Source organism: Patagioenas fasciata, chromosome 16 (assembly GCF_037038585.1).
Source record: "Patagioenas fasciata isolate bPatFas1 chromosome 16, bPatFas1.hap1, whole genome shotgun sequence".
Taxonomy (NCBI): Eukaryota; Metazoa; Chordata; class Aves; order Columbiformes; family Columbidae; genus Patagioenas; species Patagioenas fasciata.
The window spans coordinates 14,943,531-14,964,685 of NC_092535.1; the positions used below are offsets into that span (position 1 = coordinate 14,943,531).

At 59.6% G+C, this 21,155-nt stretch overlaps 1 protein-coding gene across 15 annotated transcripts in view; it reads left to right on the forward strand.

Moving 5' to 3' along the window:
- Positions 1-21,155, forward strand: part of CHD6 (chromodomain helicase DNA binding protein 6) — a 95,488-nt gene that overhangs the window by 54,284 nt on the left and 20,049 nt on the right. For 13 of the 15 annotated variants that reach the window (XM_065850073.2, XM_065850079.2, XM_071815649.1 and 10 more), the window contains 21 exons: positions 674-812; positions 1,343-1,492; positions 3,263-3,328; positions 3,792-3,850; positions 4,172-4,289; positions 5,699-5,785; positions 6,012-6,161; positions 6,432-6,553; positions 7,131-7,374; positions 7,805-7,981; positions 9,563-9,706; positions 10,485-10,740; positions 11,235-11,445; positions 11,930-12,125; positions 12,598-12,762; positions 13,142-13,321; positions 14,541-14,651; positions 15,882-16,084; positions 16,444-16,643; positions 19,859-20,018; positions 20,721-20,810. In XM_065850073.2, coding sequence (XP_065706145.2) covers positions 674-812; positions 1,343-1,492; positions 3,263-3,328; positions 3,792-3,850; positions 4,172-4,289; positions 5,699-5,785; positions 6,012-6,161; positions 6,432-6,553; positions 7,131-7,374; positions 7,805-7,981; positions 9,563-9,706; positions 10,485-10,740; positions 11,235-11,445; positions 11,930-12,125; positions 12,598-12,762; positions 13,142-13,321; positions 14,541-14,651; positions 15,882-16,084; positions 16,444-16,643; positions 19,859-20,018; positions 20,721-20,810 — 3,228 coding nt within the window. The remainder of the gene's footprint in view (positions 1-673; positions 813-1,342; positions 1,493-3,262; positions 3,329-3,791; positions 3,851-4,171; positions 4,290-5,698; positions 5,786-6,011; positions 6,162-6,431; positions 6,554-7,130; positions 7,375-7,804; positions 7,982-9,562; positions 9,707-10,484; positions 10,741-11,234; positions 11,446-11,929; positions 12,126-12,597; positions 12,763-13,141; positions 13,322-14,540; positions 14,652-15,881; positions 16,085-16,443; positions 16,644-19,858; positions 20,019-20,720; positions 20,811-21,155) is intronic. The other 2 variants (XM_065850076.2, XM_065850084.2) reach the window with 1 other exon arrangement.

Here is a 21,155-nt window from a genome sequence, read left to right on the forward strand (position 1 = left end):
GGCTAGAAGGTTTTTCTCGGGGGTGCCAGGACACGGGTTGCCCCTGGAGCTGCTGAGCTGTATCCCTGATTTCGTTGGAGCAGGATGTGTCTGTGGGTGCCTTGTTGCCCTGGCCTGCTGGGGTTGCTGGTGGGGAGAACCTCTTCGCACCCGCGCTGGACGCGGGTCCGCGTCTCGGTCTCCAGCTGGGGCAGATGCTGCTGTGCTCTGTGCAGGACCTGCCTTTGCTCTGGAGACTTGGTGGTCGCAGAAGGGGCCACCCTGCCTGGAGGTGAGAAGCTGGCCTGGTTCCTCATCACCTGAGACGCTATCCAGAGCGTCCTGCCCTCACACATCTGGGCTGCCCATGCCGAAGGAGCTGGCCATGAGCTGGACCCCATCTCATGTAGCCCTGTGGGGCTGTTCCCCTGGCTGGGGGGAGCCCCCAGCCCCTTCCTGCCCCACACCAGAGATGGCCAGGTGGACACTTTCATCCCAGTGTACTGGAGCTGGATGCAGAAATACTCGATGGTGACGAATGAGCATCACTGATTGGGGATCCCAATGCTGAGGGTGCCCCAGGAGCCTTGAGCGGCCTCTGGGTGATCCGGTGGGAGCAGAGCCCTGTGTGGGTGCCTGCTGGCTCTCCCCGGGATCCCTAGGACAAGATCTAACTGTCAGTCTGTCTTGGCAGCAAGGACACCCCTGTGGAGAAGAAGAAGAAAGGGAAGAGGAAAAATGAGATACCAGTGGACAGTTTGGATTTGGATCAGGATCTCCTGAGCCCATCCGTGCAGAGCCCAGAGGAGTCTGCAGAGTCAGCCGACAGCCAGGTACGTCCAGAGGCCTTGGCTGGCTCTGAGTGGGGGAGATCTGGGTCCTGGGGTGCAGCAATCAGAGAGCACTTTCAGCAGTAGGGCTGGTAGACCCTGGACCCAAAGATCTGCCAGCCACCCTGCTTAACGGCAGCTGGCGGCCTTGGGTTGGGTGCACGCTGCTGCCCTGGGTGCTGCTTGTCCCTCACCCTGGAGTTTCCCTCTCCTCCATGGCTCCGGGCAGCTGCTCTTTACCCCCACAGTGCAGAGAGGCAGGTCAGCCCTGCAGGGCTGGGGAGCTGCACGTGTCCCGCAGGGCTGCTCTGCCTCGGGGCTCTGGGGCTGGTGGAGCTGTGTGGGTCAGGCGGTGCTGGAGACATCAGTTTGCCCCCAAGGGCTGCCTGTTCTTCCCACCACCTCCATCCCACTGGGGCAGGGGTTGGGCTGGAGGTCAGGCAGCCCTGGGGTTTTCTTTCCTCTGCTCAAGCAAGGAGGAGGTGCCTGGTCTGCCCACCCCCCCGTGAATGCCTTTTTCATCCCGTACACAGAAACGCCGCTCAGGACGGCAAGTGAAGAGGAGGAAATACAACGAGGACCTGGATTTCAAGGTGGTGGATGATGATGGCGAGACAATAGCTGTGCTGGGAGCTGGGCGAACCTCCGCGCTCTCCGCCTCTACCCTGGCATGGCAGGCAGAGGTAGGGCTGGATGTGGGGCTGGGGTGACAGGGCCGCCTGCCCCACACAGAGCATCCTGAGGGTGTCAGTGCTGAGGTTCAAGAAAGTGGGGGATCCCAGCACACGTATGGGGTGAGAGTGTGCCTGCCTGGGAGGCTGTGCAGGGACTGTGAGTGCACAAAGGGATGGGCAAGAGGCGTCCACATCCAGTTGTCCCCCTCCTGTTTGGAGGCTAAGGCCTCTGGAACATGCCATGTAGCTGGACATGTCCCTGGAGGCATGACCCACCATTGCCCGTGCCCACCTTTGGCTCCTGTCTCTGTAGCTCCTGTCCGTGAGGTTGGTCTGTTATTTTGGCTCTGCCAGCTGAGGGTTTTGTAGGTGCCAGGTCATCATTTTCTGCCCACACCGCTGCTCTCCATCAGTGCCTCAAAGTGTAGAGATGCCCAGCCTGACACCTGCCAGCCAAGCTGATGTGCTGGGCAGCGTAGCAGAGCTCTGGACAGCGTGGCAGGGCTCTGGGCAGCGTGGCAGGGCTCTGGGCAGCGTGGCAGAGCTCTGGACAGCGTGGCAGGGCTCTGGGCAGCGTGGCAGGGCTCTGGGCAGCGTGGCAGAGCTCTGGACAGCGTGGCAGGGCTCTGGGCAGCGTGGCAGAGCTCTGGACAGCGTGGCAGGGCTCTGGGCAGCGTGGCAGGGCTCTGGGCAGTGTGGCAGAGCTCTGGACAGCGTGGCAGGGCTCTGGGCAGCGTGGCAGGGCTCTGGGCAGTGTGGCAGAGCTCTGGACAGCGTGGCAGAGCTCTGGACAGCGTGGCAGGGCTCTGGGCAGCGTGGCAGGGCTCTGGGCAGTGTGGCAGAGCTCTGGGCAGTGTTGCAGGGCTCTGGGCAGCGTGGCAGAGCTCTCGGCAGTGTGGCAGGGCTCTGGGCAGCGTGGCAGAGCTCTGGACAGCGTGGCAGGGCTCTGGGCAGTGTGGCAGGGCTCTGGACAGCGTGGCAGGGCTCTGGACAGCATGGCAGAGCTCTGGGCAGCGTGGCAGGGCTATGGACAGTGTGGCAGGGCTATGGACAGTGTGGCAGGGACCAGTCGGTGTCACTGCAGGTCAGGTTCTGCAGCCCTGCCGCCTTTGCCCGCTGGTTCAGCGCTTGCTCCCAGTGGTGCTGGCAGCTCCTTCCTGCTGGTCAGTGTGTCAGATCCTGCAGCTCATTCCGTCCCTTTGGTTTCTAACAAAGCTGCCAGATACTAATAATGGTCACTAATTGTTTTCATAATGTTCCCATGTCCCTCTCTAGTTCCCTCTTCACAAGGCTGCTCCGGGGTCAGGGCTGACCTGGCAGGGCAAGGTGGGTGTGCTGAGGCCCCAGGGCTGCTCCCCCATGGCTTGGACTTGCAGGCTTCCCCGCTGGATCCCGGCCATGTTCCTCAGCAGCTGTCTGGGGCGGCGCAGGGCTCCTCTGGCAGCCAGCACTGAGCCACAGGCCTGTGTGAGCCGTCTGGGCTGCAGGTCAGCGTGGGAGCTCCCAGCACGGAGCGCTGGATGTGGCTGCGATGGCAGCGCTGTGCCCCGGCCGTGCTCACGCCAGCCTTTGTGGCCAGGGTCAGGTTGAAGCTCGGTAGCACCAGGGTGGATGCCCAGGTGTGGGAAATGAGCGCTGCATGAGCTGTCCTGCTCCCGCAGTGCCGGCTCCGCTGGCTCATGGGCTGGGAGAGGAGCCCACGCTGTTCTGTGCTGGAGGGTGCCAGAGCCAAGGCACACCATGAGCCGGTGAAACAGCGCTGTGCTCTCCTGTCCCCAGGAGCCTCCTGAGGATGATGCCAACATCATTGAGAAGATCCTTGCCTCCAGGATGGTGCAGAAGGAGGTGAGTGGCAGAGGTGTCAGTGGGGCTGGAAGTCCCTGGGCAGAGGGAGGAGACGGGATCTGGCTGCCTTGTGCAGCAGGGACATGAGACGTAGCAGCATTGGTGCTGCTGTGCTGTTCCTTGCGCTCGCTCATCGCGGGGTGCTGCTGCGGTGTGCCCAGACTGGCACCGTTCTGGGTGGGGGATCAAAGTGGTGCCTCTCCTGCCAAGGGCACCAGAAAGCCCCTGGAGATGAGCCTGATGCCCAGGAGGTGTCTGAGTCCCCCTTGTGGTCTCACTCCATGTTCCCTGGGGCCACCGAGCCTGTGGGGCCGGCAGCGTGCTGGGTGCCCGGCCACCCTCCCTGGCCGTGGGGCTCAGCCCATGGCCGGACAGGGGTCACTGTCTGCCCAAGACACAGAGGATGCCCCCATGGTTCTGCACAGGCTCCGACTGTCACTAACTCTCCTTCCCTTGGTTGCAGGCTCATCCCGGAGGCCTGGCATTTGAGATGGAGGAGTTCTACGTCAAGTACAGGAACTTGTACGTGCAGCGTTGTGGTGCCGCGGCAGTGGGCCCTGTGCATGCAGGAGCGAGGGCTGTGCGCTCCCGGCTCCCCGTCTCGCTGCCCCTGTCCTCCTGAGCCAGCCCCGGCAGTGCGAAGCAGCAAAGCTGCTGCAGCCCCAGTGCTCAGTTTTGGCCGGTACCTGGGCCACAGCTTCCCCCAGTTTGGGGTTTCACATGGCGAGGCGCAGGCTGGGTGTTCTCCAGGCTGCTGCGAGGTCCCTGCTGGTCTGCGTGGTGGATGGGATTGGGTCCAACAGCCTCTTTGGTCGTGTTTTGTTGATTTTTTTTCCTCCACAGCTCCTACCTTCACTGTAAGTGGGCAACGCTGGAGGAGCTGGAGAAGGACCCCAGGATCTCCCAGAAGATAAAGCGCTTCCGGAACAAGCAGGCTCAGATGAAACATATTTTTACAGAGGTGAGAGCTGAGCGTGACAACCAGCTGCGCCCAAGCCCAGCCCTCCAGGGCCCCGTGTGGGGCTGAGCGGGCCAAGAGCTGCGCGCTGCCTCTGGCGCCTCCAGCGCCGAAATTCCAGGCTGGGGATGGGCAGGCAGGGCGCACTGTGCCGTAGCTCAGCGATGTCGGGGTGCTGCCCAGAGCCCTGCCCGTGCCCCCTCGCTGGCACCGCCGCAGTGCCCGGGCAGCAGCCTGGCACCCTGAGCTTCCAGGCTGGTTTGAACCAGGGCACAGCAGAGGAGGGTGAGCGGGTGGGGGTGCTGGAGCCAAGGGGCTGTGACAGTGCCCTCAACACCCGCAGTGTCACTGGCAGAGGTGTGGGCAGGGTGACAAATGTCACTTGCAAGGCACCGCCAACCCTGGAAGCGCTGCTCAGTGCGAGGGAGGGCAGCGTGCAGCGCTGGAGGTGCTTTCATGGTGGAGCAGAGATGCTGTGGGAGAGAGGGAGCTATAAATACTTGGGCTTAGGGCAGCTCCTGCCTGCTCTGCTCTGTAAGCAGATTAATCTTGTTTAATATGAAAGGTGTACTATAATTTATCTTGCTGCTTTGGAGACAGTTGTTGGATCTCCTCAAACTGCCCCTTACAAGTATAAATCTGGCCAGTAGGCTATGGAAATTTCTCCATGAATGTAGTTGGAATGCTGGGGGTGTGGGACACATTTCTGAGTCCTGACTCTGTTTGGGGTCTTTCCCAGGATGCAGAGGAAAAGCATGTGTTGGAATGCACTGCACCACTAACAATTTAGCAAGGAGCAAATGCTTTTTCCTGTGACTAACTGGGACTGGAGGAGCTGTGAACATAGAATCCTGTCTTTCCTCCTGCCCAAGCCCTAGGCAGTGTGTCTCTCGAGGACAACTGCTAGCCTAGAGCCCGCTGCACCCCAGGTACTCCTGGCAGGAAGATGAGCCTCAGGAGCAGTTGTGCTGGTGGCAGCCGAGCTGAAGGTGGGGAGGAGAGGCAGAAACAGGGAACACAGCGCTGTCCCTTGCAGAGGAGTTCAGCGGGTGCTGTGTGTGGCTCTGCTGTGGCAATTACAGCTCTGGGTGCTGCACGTAAGCTGGAGCGTGCAGCTCAGGGCTTTGTACCTTGGGGCCAGATGGGCTGCAGAGGACGTTCCTGCCTCCCAGCAAGGGCAGCGTGGAGCCCGCAGCTGCTCTAAAGCAAGAGCTTTGTGTTCTGCAGGGCTCCTGCGTCCTCCTTACCCAGAGACAGATGTCACGTACCTGTGCCCAGGGCACTTGGTGTGCTGCGCACAGCGAGCAGCGTCCTGGGGACAGGTGTCCTGCAGCTGTTTGCTCATGCTTGCCATCTGGTTAACCCTGGAATCACCTTGAACTTACCTCTCTTTTTACTCTTTGCTATCGCAGCCTGATGAAGATTTGTTCAACCCAGACTATGTGGAGGTAGATCGAATTCTGGAGGTGGCTCACACGAAGGACCCTGACACCGGGGAGGTACGTGGCTGTGTCGTTTGCTCCGTGGAGGGAGGGAAGGAGGCTGGACAAGAGGCCCAGACCCACAACCTGCATCGTGTGTCATCTCTGAGCACCCTGAGGCCTTCCCAGCCCTGCACATCCCCGGGGACCCCTTGGCACAGGGGTGAATGGAGGACTGCGCCCAGACACAGGGGGTGAGCGGCCGGAGCCCTGCGCTGACCCCCAGCCTCTCTCCGCGCTGCAGGAGGTCACTCACTACCTGGTGAAGTGGTGCTCGCTGCCCTACGAGGAGAGCACCTGGGAGCTGGAGGAGGATGTCGACCCAGGGAAGATTAAAGAGTTCGAAGCCCTCCAAATCCCTCCAGAAATCAAGCACATGGTAACGTACCCAGAGGTAACGTACCCGGCTGGCAGCTCGCTGCCCTGGGCAGGCAGGGGCCTTCTTGTCCCCACTGCTGCAGTGCAAGCCCCGTATCCTCCCCTCCAGACGGGTTAGTTAGCAGGACCTGAGGGTGGGATCTGATGGCCCAGACCTTGCTGTGAATCAGCTGTCAGTGACTGTTGTGAGGGGTTGTCCCGATGCGCAGCCCCAGAAGCAGGGCCTGCCCTCACTGAGCATCAGCCTCTTCCCCCCACAGACCTTGCTCCTGCTCTCTCCTCCTAGGAGCGCCCAGCATCTGACTCCTGGCAGAAACTGGAGAAGTCCCGGGAGTATAAGAACAGCAACCAGCTGCGGGAGTATCAGCTGGAGGGAATGAACTGGCTGCTCTTTAACTGGTATAACAGGTGAGGAGGGGCTGGAGCCCTGTGCTCCCACGAGGGGTCCTGCTGTGTGCAGTCACGGGAGCAGCAGTGCTGGGGGAGCAGAGCTGACAAATGGGCCTGACAGAGCAGCTGCTGAGACCTTCCAGTGCAGGAGCTGGCAGACAGCTGCCAGAAAAACTGTGTTAGTTTTAGCTTTGCAACTGAGTCTTTAGGGATGTTTCTCCCTGGTAAATGCTGATGAGTCTTTGAGATAGTGGGGTTTAGCTATGGTATTGGCCAGGCTACTGGTGACCCGTTCCTGCAGCAGGAGTGCAGGAATCTGCGTGTTCTCAGCTGCAGCAGGCCATCAGACACATCTCCCACTGGCTAGTGTGCACCCAAAGGACAGCATCATTCACACTGAGTCCATCATCTTGCAAGAAGTTGGATGGTCTGGCTTACCCAGACTGGTTTGGGCCACTGTACCAACGTTCCTCCATGCTGCAGGGTTGGAGAGGTTTGGGTGTAGGTGATGTGCCTGACATCCCACCGAGAGCTGGCAACAGCATGTTTCCTGCCCCCAAGAGCCCTGTTCACCTGCCCCTGTCCATCTCTGCAGGAAGAACTGCATCCTGGCTGACGAGATGGGGCTGGGGAAGACAATACAGTCAATCACCTTCCTCTCAGAAATATTCCTGATGGGCATCCACGGCCCCTTCCTCATCATCGCACCTCTCTCCACCATCACCAACTGGGAGAGGGAGTTCCGCACCTGGACGGAGATGAACGCCATCGTGTACCACGGCAGCCAGATCAGCCGGCAGATGATCCAGCAGTACGAGATGGTGTACAGGGACACACAGGTGACTGACACACACAACACTCCCGGGGTGCGGCCCCCAGCCCTGGCTTCCTTTACTTGGGAGGCTCTGAGGTACGCGTGGAGCTCGTGGTTCACCTGGAGAGGGAAAAGTGATCTTTTAAGACCTCTTTGCTGGTGTGGGCTCAGGGTGCATTGTGTGGGAGTGGAGAACAGACCCGACTCATGCAGAAAGGGGACAATCCAGCAGAGCCCCAGCTGTGGTTCTTATCCAGGCCTGTTCGTCTGCCCTGAAGCAGCGTCTGCTTTGGAGAGACGCAGCCTGCAGCCAGCAAGGAGACCTGCAGGAACCTGCCCGCTGCTTGAAGGAGATGGGGAGATTCCAGCTAGGACCCAGATGCTAGCACTGATGTCTGACAGTGTCCTGCCACCCTGCAGGAGTCAAGCGCTGCGTGTGGTTTGTGTCTCCCTAGGGTAACCCTCTCCCTGGGATCTTCAAGTTCCAGGTGGTTATCACCACCTTTGAGATGATTCTTGCTGACTGCCCGGAGCTGAAAAAGATCCAGTGGCGCTGTGTGGTCATTGATGAGGCTCATCGCCTGAAGAACAGGAACTGCAAACTCCTGGAGGGGCTGAAGCTCATGGCCCTGGTGAGCACGTTCTGCCCAGGTTCACATGAGATCAGGGGGACCAGAGCTGGCCATGCATAGCGATCAGGTACCACTGCCAGGGCTGAGAGCTCCTGTCAGAGCATAAACCATCCAGGACCCATCAGTTGCTGAAGCAATGCTGGTGATGGGGCACCCTTGGATGGCTGGGGCACTGGTGCCCTGCAGCCGTCACAAACTCCTTTGTGCTGAAGGGGAATGATAACCCACAGCCCCTCTGCCTTCCCGTCCATGTGCACTCCTGACTGTGCAGCACAGCTTAGGCTGCTGCAGCAGACGGGGGCAGGCGCTGCCCGGCCGTGCACGGCATCCTCTGGCCGTGCTGTGCCTCCTGCCCTGCGGTGAGCAGGGCTGCAGGGTGCAGGCTGCTTTCTTACTGCTCTGCAAATGTGGGACCAGTCCCTGCCAGGGATGAGGGTGCAGGACTGTGCGTGGTGAAAAAAGGATCAGTGGGCTGCTCTGAAAAATGAATTTGGATGTCCAGCTCCTTTCCAACCCTGGGAAAGGCGGCACTGCTGTTTGCTGGACCAAGTGCCATTAGGCCTATTGGATCTACCCAGTTTCCACCACAATCACCTGTAGCTGGGTGAGGCCTCTGAAAATTTTTAGTCTTATGTCTCCAGTTCCCAAAGACCCTGCTGTTTCTCTTGTACAGGTCCCTGCTGGGTTGTGAGTAGTCCGGGGCAAAGCAGGATTGCTGCTGGCCCCATTTCGTAACCGTCACCTCCCTTTGTACAAACCCTGTGGGAGCCTCCCACCCTACAACTGCCCTTCTTTCATAGCTGTGACTTCTGGGGACATTCCCTGCATTTCATTGGGCAGGAGGATAAGCCTGAGCAGTGAACAAGCACCCAGGCCTCTGGCACTGCGGCTGCACCCCGAGAGGCAGCACCCAGGGGTGCCTGAAGCCAGAGCCCATGGTGTCGGTGTGGGAAGGGAGCGCATTGTCCTTGAAGGGCCATTGCTTCTCACACCCCCAGGTCTTAGGGGGGGTGTCTGGAACCCTGTCTCACCTACATGGTGAACCTCTAATAAAAGCTCCTGCTCGGTCCCAGTGCACATTTGACACAGTCATACGTGCCCCTGCTGATTTTGGAGCTTGCTGCTCACACTGGCACTAGCAGCAGGTCCCTGATGCCACTCGCTGTCACGTGGCTCTGGGCAGTGTTTCCCCTTGTTCTGCCCGAGCCCTGGGGAGGGATGTCCCAGGCCCAGGGAGCTTGGGCTGTGCCAGTGTCCCCATCCGGCGCCAGCGCAGCCTGAGGGTCTGTGCCAGGGCAGGGCTGAGGCCTGGGGGCAGGTGGGGTTCTCAGGTTTGGCTGTTGCTGCACAGAGCTGGACTGGGCCACGTCCAGGGGATGTCCTGAGAGCCACAAGATTGTGCGTGGCAGTGGCTGGGTCAGGGCTGGCACCATGGCCAGGGGAGCCTTTCAGGGAGCATCTGTGTCCCCAAGCCACCCAGAGTGCTCTCGAGGCTGGAGGACAGGGAGCATTGTGCTCCTGGGACCCTTCGGACCCAGGCAGTGGGTCTGAGCCCACAGCCTGTTTTCTGTGTATACACAGGAGCACAAAGTGCTGCTGACAGGGACCCCCCTGCAGAACTCGGTGGAGGAGCTCTTCAGCCTCCTGAATTTCCTGGAGCCACAGCAGTTCCCCTCGGAGACGGCCTTCCTGGAGGAGTTTGGAGACCTGAAGACAGAGGAGCAGGTACCTGGGAGAGTGACACTGGTGACTGTAGCACAGGCCACTGGGACAGATGGTCACCAAGCCAGGCACGCATTCAGACACGTGCCTCATGGAAGTGAATAGGACTCCTCATGCCGGGAGAAGCAAAGTTGTGACGGAGCCCTCAACGCTGCTCTGGAGAGATGAAACCAGCCTACAGCAGGGTGGGGTCTGCTCCCCACTCGCTCCCTGCTGCCCTTTGCATGCCTGGGCAGCACAGCCACCCCAGCAGTCCCACCTGGACTGTCCCTGAGACCAACAGGAGTGCAGGGGGAGGGAGGAGATCGGTAAGTCCAGGTGTCAGTTGCCCTTGGCACGTTCCTCTGGGTAACCCTCCTCCAAAGTTGCCCTTGAGCCTGGGCCATGGAGAGCAGCTCTGTCCCCTGGGCTGTCTCGCTGCCATTTGAATGTCTGGTGAAAGTGGAGATTGCACAAAGATGGTCTTTCTGAGGGAGCAGGGATGGGCATATGGAGCAACCACCACCTCAGCTGCTCCCAAAGCTCTCAGCAATCCTCTTGAGCAGACTCATGTGCCCAAGGCTGCCAGCAGTAGAAGAGTGTGAAGCTGATGGCCATGGACTGGTCACCCAAGGAAGCCAGACCCTGAAGGTGTCCTGGCTATCAGCAGAGCAGCTGCTTCAGGGTCATTTGTTGTGGGTTTCCAGCCTGGGGGGGCTCTAGCATTGCAGGTCCCTCTGCTGTTGTCACTGTGTGCTTGCCATGCAGGGAGAGCACTGAATCTCTGTGCTTGCTCTGGCAGGTGAAGAAGCTGCAGTCCATCCTGAAGCCCATGATGCTGCGACGGCTGAAGGATGATGTAGAGAAGAATCTGGCACCCAAGCAGGAGACCATCATTGAGGTGGAGCTGACCAATATCCAGAAGAAATATTACCGGGCCATCCTGGAGAAGAACTTCTCCTTCCTCTCCAAGGGTGCCAACCAGCATAATATGCCCAACCTCATCAACACCATGATGGAGCTGCGGAAGTGCTGCAATCACCCATACCTGATCAATGGTGAGGACTGTGTGGAGGAGGCGTGTGGGGATGGTGTCAGTGCAACGTGCACTGGTCACTGCCTGCAGCGCTCACCTGGCTTGGTAACCAGCTCAGGGCCTCGTGCCACCTGCTGCTGGTGTGATTGTGCATCCAGGACCAGCACGGGATGCAGTGACCTGCCTCGTTGCCCTCATGGGCAGCCCAGCTCCCCGCAAGTGCTGCTGGCTGCTAGGCACCTCAGGGTCTTGCGAGGCTCGCTGTGTTTGGGGTGTTCTGGTGCAAGACCATCTCCCAGGCTGGTGTGTTTTGACAAGAGCTGGTGCAAGCCCTGAAGAAGTAGCATCCCAGGAGTGGAGGGGCTGCTGGAGGTCTCTAGCCAACCTCCCGAGATCTGATTGACTTTGTGGGTTCTGTTCCTCACGTGGTGGTGGCTTGCCATTGCCCCGGGTGGGAGGCTGTGGCAGCTGCACTGACAGCCTCGCCAAGAGCTCATGTCCCTTCTCACCTGGCAGGGGCGGAGGAGAAGATCCTGGAAGATTTCCGTAAAACACACAGCCCGGAGGCTCCGGACTTCCAGCTGCAGGCAATGATCCAGGCGGCAGGGAAGCTGGTGCTCATTGATAAACTACTTCCCAAGCTGATCGCCGGTGGGCACAAGGTGCTCATCTTCTCCCAGATGGTGCGGTGCCTCGACATCCTGGAAGACTATCTCATCCAGAGGCGGTCAGTACAGGCTTCAGCATTCACCACAGCTCCTCCACATCTGCGTCCCGTGCTGTAGACACAGAGTGAAAACAGCCCAGGGTGGGGGTACCAAAGGATCCGAGTTGCAGGCTGCTGCTGGTGGGTGCAGGGACCCCAAAGCTGGGCAGCTCTGGCCTGTCCTTTCTGCACTGCCCAGGGCTAGTCCTGGGAGTGACCAAGTGGAAATAGGCCCTTCCCTTGGGCCTGGTTCTCACGAGCCCCATATCCACGCACCATGCGTGAGGTCGTGATGATTTTGCCATCATAAGAGGGATGAGTTTTGAGAGCAACCACATTGCACAGAGGTTGTTGTGGCCTGAGCCTCCACCTGTGCACAGGTCCTACCAGTAAGTCCCAGCTGCCTCACACACAATGCAGGGAAGGGGCACGAAGGGATTTGTGAGCCGCAACCAGTTCAGGCCCTGCTGTAACACTGCTCTCACCTCTTCCCCTCGCGGAGCAGGTACACCTATGAGCGCATCGACGGGCGGGTGCGCGGGAACCTGCGCCAAGCTGCCATCGACCGCTTCTGCAAGCCCGACTCGGATCGCTTCGTCTTTCTCCTGTGCACGCGGGCAGGCGGGCTGGGCATCAACCTGACTGCTGCTGACACCTGCATCATCTTTGATTCGGACTGGAACCCACAGAATGACCTCCAGGTAATGGGCTGGGCTGCCAGGAGGTGCTGCAGCATGGCCCCTGTGCCAGCCGGGGAGGGACAGGCAGCAGCACCCGGCTGTGCTGGCATGGAGTGCTGTGCTGGAAGCCCCAGCAGGAGTGAGCAGAGTGGGCACGTCATGGGGGAGATCACAGTCTGGCTCTAAAACCAAGGGTGGGCCACGGACCAGGCAACACCTTGTCCATACCTGGTGCTGGAGCAGGTGAAGTGTTGGGTGCCCCAACCTGCAGAGAGCCAGAGCTCCAGCCTGAGCCTCGTGTCCGATTCCTGCTCCACCACCGCACAAACCTGGCACTAACCAGCCCTAACCAGAGCCCTGCCGGCTCAGGCATGGGCACCAGGTGAGGGTGGTCAGCTGGGTGTGTGGTGGGTACTGGTGCAGGTGCCACAAGCCACATGTTGTTGTCCTGCCGGGCTCCCTGTGCTTGACGCCGTGCCCTCTGCACTCCCAGGCTCAAGCTCGCTGCCACCGGATCGGGCAGAGCAAGGCAGTGAAAGTCTATCGCCTCATCACCAGGAACTCCTACGAGCGGGAGATGTTCGACAAGGCCAGTCTGAAGCTGGGCCTGGATAAGGCTGTGCTGCAGGACATCAACCGCAAGGGCAGCACCAACGGGGTAGGTTGGCTGTCAGAGTGGGGCTGGGTGGGCAGCCTGGCAGGAGAGCTCTACTCCTTCCCCTGCAAGTCAGTGCCAGCTCGGAGCAGAGACCTGGGCAGGCTCCTGGGGATGGAGAGCATGGTCCTGCGCACTCGCATTGCTGCTGTGTGCCCTGGCAGGCTGTCCCTGCATTGCCACAGGCTGGGTGACGTGAACTGAAATTCTTGACAGTGCCTCAGGCAGCGTTTTGAAGTGACCTCTTTGCTGTAGCAGTGGGAGATCGGGGTTGGCTTGGGCATCTCTGGCCTCACTCCTGGGGCAGAGGATAGAGCATTCTCCTGCTGTGCCACGCCCAGGGCGGCTGGCCAGGTTGGTGATGTCCCCGTGTTATGGGCAGGTTCAGCAGCTCTCAAAGATGGAGGTGGAGGACCTGCTGCGGAAGGGTGCCTATGGTGCTCTCATGGATGAGGAGGATGAAGGATCGAAGTTCTGCGAGGAAGACATTGATCAGATCCTCCAGCGCAGGACACAGACCATCACGATCCAGTCTGAGGGGAAGGGCTCCACCTTTGCCAAGGTGCACTGTGCTCCCTTGGGAGGGAAGTGGGCTCCCCGGGGTGGTGGGGGACACGCTGGGAGCATTCAGGGCAGCAGCGGTGGGCTGAGCTCTTCCTGTGTGTGGGGACACGTCCCCATGGAGGCCAAGCTCTCCCACCTGTCCTGCGCCAGGAGCGAGATGTTGCTGGGGCACAGCAGCAGCGGGATCTCCTGTATCGCTGGTGTCAACAGAGCAGCAAGGAGGGGACCCCAGCCTGGGCGGGTGATGTGGGGCTGCCCGGGATGGTTCAGCTCGGCAGCTTCCACTCTGCCTTTGAAGGCGGCTCAGGCTGGTGCGGAGGCAGAGCAGGGGCCGTTGTCCGGGTGCCGGGCAGTGCCAGGGTGTGCTCTGTCTACCAGTGGCTGTGTGGACACATGCAGAGCTGTTCCTGTGTCCCAATCGGGGCACTGCGGGATGGGGGGCTGGCTCTGCTCAGGGGCTCAGGACTCCTTGCTGTGGCAGCTGGCCGTGCCTGAAATGAGACCCTCTGCCCAGGGCTGGTGTGGGCAGGGTCAGGCCTCTCCCTGGGGAGATGGATGAGTTCAAAGCCTGGGTGAGATCCAGTCCTGAGCATGGGCTGAGCTTATTTGATCCAGACTCTGTCACATTCCCTGCGCTTCCAGACACCGGTACTGCCTTGGTGCAGTGCTTTACTGAGCAGAAATGCAGGTGGAGACCTGGGCTGGTGTTGTTGGGAGGAGCTGTGGTACCTTCAGCACAGCCCTCCCACAGCACAGCCCATCTCTGCCTCCACCCTCACTCTTCTGCTGCCGTGGGACCTGACTCTGCGGGAGACCCTGGGCTGGAGGGACCGGCTGCCGGCCTGCACGATACCCAAGGCTGGGTGCTCTGGGTGCTGCTGTGCACCAAAGGGCCGTGATGTCCCTGCAGGAGAGAGCCTAAGGGGCCATCTCTGTGCTGCGCTTGGGGCTGGGGGCACCAAGGGCCATCTGTCTCTCCCCTTCTTGCAGTGTCACAGCCCAGGCTCCATGTCCAATGGGTCAGGCAGGACAACAGAAGAGAGGGGTTCAGCTCCCTTAGGCCTACAAAGAGCCCTCTGGTGCATGTGGGCATGGGGTGTAACCCCATGGCAGCGAGACTGTGCCCTGCAGACAGATGTGGGGGGGATCTCTGTATGGGGAAAGGTGCCTGTGGACAGTGGATTGCACCCCGTTCACTCCTCTTCTTTCACTCCCAGGCCAGCTTCGTAGCATCAGGAAACAGAACTGATATTTCCTTAGATGACCCCAACTTCTGGCAAAAGTGGGCCAAGATAGCAGAGCTTGATACAGATGCCAAGAATGAAAAGGTAGTATCCAGCTTGGGACCTGTGTGCCCCACAGCTGATCTGACCCCGCGCGGTGTGGTCTCCAGGCAGGAGCCGTGTGCTTCTGCTGGGCTCGTGAAGGGTTGTGTGTTGGGCACCAGGAATTACTGCATGGGAAGACTGATGTGTGAGTGCTGGCTTTAGCCCCAGTTGCTTTAGCCCCATGCTGGGCTGTGTCTGCCTGGCATTTCAGGGTGCTCAGGCTGTGCTCCCAGCTCCTTCCCCACCTCCCTCTAACCTAGAACAGAGCTGAGACCCAAACCAGAGCACCCACACACACCAGTGCTCTGACAAACCCAGTGCCACAGCATTCAACATACATCCCTGCAACCTGCCTTCGTCTGGGAGTGCAGACAAGGCGGGGGAGCAGCACAGCACCTCACAGCCCTCACAGCATTGCCGTGTTCACCAGAAAGAGATTTTTCCTCTGCCCAGAGGTGCTGCCTTCCAACCAGCACAGCGCTCCCAGTAGGGGCCCTGCTGAGCTTCTGGGCTCAGCTGCAGCCTGGGCCTCTGCTCCCAGCTCCTCCATTGAGCTGCAGTGTGGCCCCGGAGCCTGCTGGAGTTCCAGCTACGGCAGCACCGCGGTAGGGATGGTGTTGGCACCAGGAGAGAGGCCCTGCAGCGCTGCAGAGCTCACCGCTCCAGCAGGGAGAATGGGAGGAGGGCGTGTGTGTGTGTCTGTCCCACGTGCTTGAAATCCAGGCAGACTTAGATGACATGGATTCATTTGACAGGGTGTGGGGAAGCAGAGGAGGCAGGTACGTGCTGTTTAATTTCTTACGGCTCCCTCCTGCACCTTCTTGTAAGCTGCCTTTCCCGTTCCAGCCCAGCCCTGTCCCCATGACACAGAAATTCCACTGCCTCCAGAGCTGTGCTGAGTGCAGGCAGCACTGGGAGGGCCGGGAGAATGATTCAGAGCTGAATCAGCTGCTGGTTCTCAGCCGTTTGAACCCAGAGGGCCCGATTTTCAACCTGCCATGGTTCAGGCTGGGTTTTGTGCTGGCCAGGAATTGTCATGTGTGTGTAGGCAGATCTGCACGCAGGTAATTTGGAGCAGATATCCCAGTGGGAAGGTGATGGGCAGGCACGGGGCTGGTGAGCCAGGCGTGGCATGTAGGGTGGAGAGGACGTGCTGTGCCCTGAGGGAAGGCAGGTGGTTCTGGTGTTCCTACCCATACCTGAGCGCAGCCCCCTCTCTGTCCCTTGTAGGAGAGCCTGGTCATCGACAGGCCCCGGGTGCGGAAGCAAACCAAACACTACAACTCCTTTGAAGAGGACGAGCTGATGGAGTTCTCCGAGCTGGACAGTGACTCGGACGAGCGACCCACACGCTCGCGGCGCTTCAACGAGAAGACACGGCGGTACCTGCGGGCTGAGTGCTTCCGCGTGGAGAAGAACCTGCTCATATTCGGGTGAGTCTCGCCCCCTCCCAGAGAACATGGCCACAGCCTCCAGCTGCCTCAGCACACACAGGTCACTGCCAACCCCGGCCACCTTCTGTCCCTCCTTGCAGCAGTGACCTCCCTGGTGGGACCTGGGCTCTGAGTGACCATTTGGGATGGAAGGAGAATTCAAAGCTTGAGCTGGCAGTTGGCACTTCCAGAGGCTGCTCCTGCTTCTACCCTATTCAGTCCTCAGCAAACAGCTCCCCCATGGTGTGGGGGCAGAACATCCCTGTCCAGGGACCTGGCAGGGAGCTACTGGAGGGAGGCACCGGCGAGGTCTCTACTTACACAGGAGTGTTAATCTGTCTGTGTTCCTGCTGTTCCAGCTGGGGACGCTGGAAAGATATCCTGACCCACGGGCGGTTCAAGTGGCATCTGAATGAGAAGGACATGGAGATGATCTGTCGGGCCTTGCTGGTCTATTGCGTCAAACACTACAAGGGGGATGAGAAGATCAAGAGTTTTATCTGGGATCTCATCACACCAACCAAGGACGGCCAGAACCAGGCTCTGCAGAATCACTCAGGTATTGCGTGTTCTCTCTGCCATTGCACTTGTACCCACTGCCACTGTGCCAGCCTGCGGGACCGCGGCTCAGGAGTCAGAGCAGAGCTGACTGCGACAACCAGCGACTGGGTGTGCTCGAGCACCGCGACTGTCTGCACAGAGAAAGCGGCTGCTGTGGGACTGACCCCCGCACTGCTCCTCAGAGCCTGCAGGGCTGCCTGGATGGGAAGGCTGTTTCCTGGCTCCCAGTGCTGTGGCTGCTGCAGAAAGAGCCTTGTGGTGGGCACAGGGATGCCATCCTGCTCTCACATGGGCACTGCTAAGTTTTCTCAGGCCTGTGAATACTGCCAGGGTGTCCCCAGACAGGGTGTCCCTGCGCAGGGCACTGGTGGGACGCTGGTGTCTGAATGAACATGTTCAGTGTGATGGTGTGAGGGTGCTTACTCCACTCGGAGCACAGATGTACCCGGCTGTTTCTCAGAGCATCACAGGACACAGCACGGTTCATTGTGTGGGGACCTTGCTGTGCATGTCAGCCCCAGCCCCAGTGATGTCAGCTGTGGCACCACGTGCAGCACCCGCGGTTGCACTGGGAAGCTGCCTGTGCAACCACCTCACCCCATGTCAGCAGCTTGTATGTCCTCATCATGGTCCTTGTCCCAGACAAACTGTTCAGCAGTGCCTGCCCTGATGGGTGCGTGTGCAGCACTGGGTCATCCCGAGACCTCTGTGATGCAGAGTCCTACCCAGGTGGTGCTGCCTCCTCTCACTCCTTCTAGCAAGACCCTTGACCTCAGGTCTGGCTGTTCAGAGGACTCATGCGCTTGTTTCCCGGTGTGTGTGAGGTCCATGTATCACACCACATGTCCATTTGCATCCACGTGCTGTTGGGTGGAGGTTTCCAGGGTACACTCAGCTTCAGGCAGGGGCCACCAGCGCCATCCCCAGCCTTGCTGTCCTGCTGGCTCTCCCAGCCGCGGGCACTGCAGATTCCCCTGCCCACGGTGCCACAGCTGCTCCCTGCAGCGTCCCATGGGGCTGGAGCAGCACAGCGTAGAGCCCACCATGCAAACAGCATCATGCAGCCACTTTTGTCTTTAATGATATGAAGACAGAGCCAGTGCCAGCTCCTTGCATCAGCTGTGGCCTGGGACACGTGGTCAGTGCCCATGCTGTGTCAGGGGACTCTGTGCTGACCAAACAGCACAGCGCCTGTGTCCTGTGGCTCCAGGACAGGTGAGCTGGGCTGGGAGGGCCAGCAGAGGAGGCCACGACACTCCCTTGGGGTGGCCAGAGCCCCGGCTGGGTGCTGCTGTTGTGCATGTGGGTCTGTGACACAAGGTGAGTAGCGAGGAGGCTGGGACGCTCCAGCCTGCTTTTCTCATTGGAGCCAGCCTGAAACCTGGAGCTCCTGTTTCGCGGTGGTTGAGCACCAGGAAAGCTGGTCTGGAGCCGTGCTGTTGCTGAGCCCAAGAGCACTGCCTATTACTTGGTGCTTAAAACCCGGCATCACCATTTCTTGTCTGGAAATGTCTGACTGGTTCACAGTGTGAGGTCAGCGTGGCCTTCAAGTGGTTTCCTGAAGTTACTCTGATCACCTCCTACACTCTGGCAGTGTCACCTCCTGCCCTTGTCACACAGCCCTGCCTGGAGTGCTGGGACTGGACTTGAGAGCCCTGCGGGGAGCAGTGCAAGAGGTAGAAAAAAACTGGCTGATGTGAATGGGCTTCATTTAGATAATGCCAAGTAACGAACAAGCCGTGGTGTCAGTGGAGGGTCAGGGAATGCTTTAGTGCAAGAGCAGCACTAAAACTGGATATTTAGGAGAGAAAAGCAACCAGAGCTTCTCTGTCAGCTCTTCAGAATGGCTTCTTCCACCTGTGAAACCTCCATGTGGTCTTGGCCAGAGGAGCAACAAAACCATCTTGCCTGGCCTCAGGAGCTGGAGGCGAGCAGAACCCGCTGGTGCGGAGCAGCCCTGGCTCACCAAGGTCCTGCGGTGCCACTTGCATTCACAGAGAGGTGGCCAGGCAATTCGTACTCCGGGCCTCCTCGATGTGCAGGAAACATTAGCGACCTCCAGCCCTTACTGGTGCATCCTGGGGCTGTTACTGCTCAATCCTGTATCCGTGTGACTGCGAGGGGCGAGCACAGCACGCAGGCAGCACAGCTCAGAGCTCTGCTCTGCTCTGTCCCAGCGCTGTGTCCTGCCCTCCCTCCCGGGAGAGGCCGAGCTGCTGAGGAATCGGCGTTTGCCAGCGTTCGTCAGGCCAGTCCAGGGCTGGGGACATGAGTCCTGGTGCCCATTGCTGGGCTCCCCCAGCCACCTGGGCTGGAGCCCTTATCCTGTCATGGAGCTGCAAACTTTATGCAGGTGTTGAGGACATGGCAACGCTCTCTCTTCTTCCCTGGTGCCACAAGACCCAACAGGTGGGACGGAACTGCCAAGACGCTTCTTTCCCCTTCACACAGAGGCAGGAGAGGAGATGTGCAGGACCCTCACTCAGGAACAACTGCCCAGGGAGTCAGCTCCTCCCTCTCAGAAGACTCCAAACAATGGTGACCGCACCGGGAGTTGTTTCCATGTTCTGCTGTGAACTCACATCTTATTTCAAGGTTGAAAATGTGTTCAATTTTCAGCTCCAGCCACTGGATCTCATTTTATCTTTTGTCAGCCAGATGGGATTCCTGTTCTTTTGGTATCTTTGACAAGTGTAAATGCCCCCTGCAGTGATCGTGTTCCCGCACAACGCTCCTCTTCACGCACTGAGTAGGAAACAGCCCTTACAGATCAGGTCATCAGGGTTGTCTTCTGGTCTTTGATCCTTAGGGAGCCTCTTGTCTGAAACCTTGTCCCAAATCACTGCATTGTGCCTGTAGGGTGAGCTTCAGAGCTGGCTGTAGCATCTAGGTAAGGCTGTGCCCAGGAACAAGGTCCCTTCTATGCTCTGTGATGTTTTGATGCATCAAGGGGCCATGTTATCCGTTGGGCTCAGTATTGCACTGAGAACTCACAACAATTCCATTTCTGTGGTGATCCCCAAGTGTTTCTTGGGGAGGGAGCCTCCCATGCTCTGTGCACTCCGTGCACTTCCCACCCGGGCTCGCCGACCCGTGGCCAGGAGCTCTGCAGGGCCTGCAGCTCGCGGCCCTGCCCGGCACCGCGGGACGAGGTGCCTCGCAGCAGCGCCCGGCCTGCCCGCGGTGCTGACCGGCTGCCACTTGCTGTTACAGGCTTGTCAGCGCCGGTGCCCAGAGGCAGGAAAGGGAAGAAGACAAAGAACCAGATGCTGCTTCCTGAGATAAAGAATGCGGACTGGCTCGCCACCTGCAACCCCGAAGTCGTCCTTCATGACGACAGCTACAAGAAGCACCTCAAGCAGCACTGCAATAAGTGAGTGCGGGGGCCCACAGCGGCTCGTGGGGATGGGGGCTGCCGGCCTTTAGCGCAGGGAGGCGGGAGGAGCTGCAAAGGGCTCCCGGCCCACCCAGGATCACCAGCTTCCGCTGCTGGACCGCGCTTGGGTGCTCCTCCAGCTAATGGGAGCTGTGTCCCGAGCAGCAAATCCCCGGCTGCTGGGCCCCAGCGGATCTTTAGTGACCAATGACAGAACCCAAGGGAACAGCAGGAAGATGTGCCAGGGAGGGTCAGTGGGACATGAGGAAAAGGTTCTTCACCCAGAGGTGCTGGACACTGAACAGGCTCCCAGGAAGGTGTCACGGCCCCAACCTGACAGTGTTCAAGAAGAGACTGGACAACGTCCTCAGACACACGGGGTGACCTGTGGGGTGTCCTGTGCAGGGACAGCAGTTGGGCTCCATGATCCTTGTGGGTCCCTTCCAACTCAAGAAATTCTACAATTCTGTGATCACAGGGCTGGGCACTAGCGAAGCACCACATGGCCAGTGCCCATCCTGCTTTGCGAAATGGGTCCTCCCGCGTGGGGAAGCACGGTGCTGAGCAGGGTTCCCCGGCCTCCCCGGCCCTTGGAGCGTCCCCCTGCAAACGCTCTGTGAGGGCTGTCCGGCCAGGCCCTGGGCTGGCGCCTGGGCACCTGTGTGCTAACGTATGTCCCTCTTTGCTGCCCTGGGACAGGGTTCTGCTGCGGGTGCGAATGCTCTACTACCTGAAGGCTGAAGTGCTGGGGGAGGCCGCGGACAAAGCGTTCGAGGGGACCCCTGCCAGGTAGGGACCTTACAGTGACCCTGTGATGCCTCTTGGGAAGGTGGTGGCAGCACCCAAGCTCTGCCGCAGCCATCATCGCAGCCACGGCTGGGTCACCGCGGCACCGCACGGGTCAGACCTGGGGTCAAATCCCCACATCTTGCTCAGGTGAAACTTCATCCTTGGACAGCAGCTCTGCTTGGGCAGGGCCGTGGCTGTGGCAGCCCTGTTGAGGCAGCTCTGAGGCTGCAGCACCATCCCGGGCTGAGCAAGGACACTTGGGGACACCCTGCAACCTGCAGGAAAATGTCACCACATGCTGCTTGACAAATTGGCCTTTGATCCAAAGTGGGACCCCACAGAGAC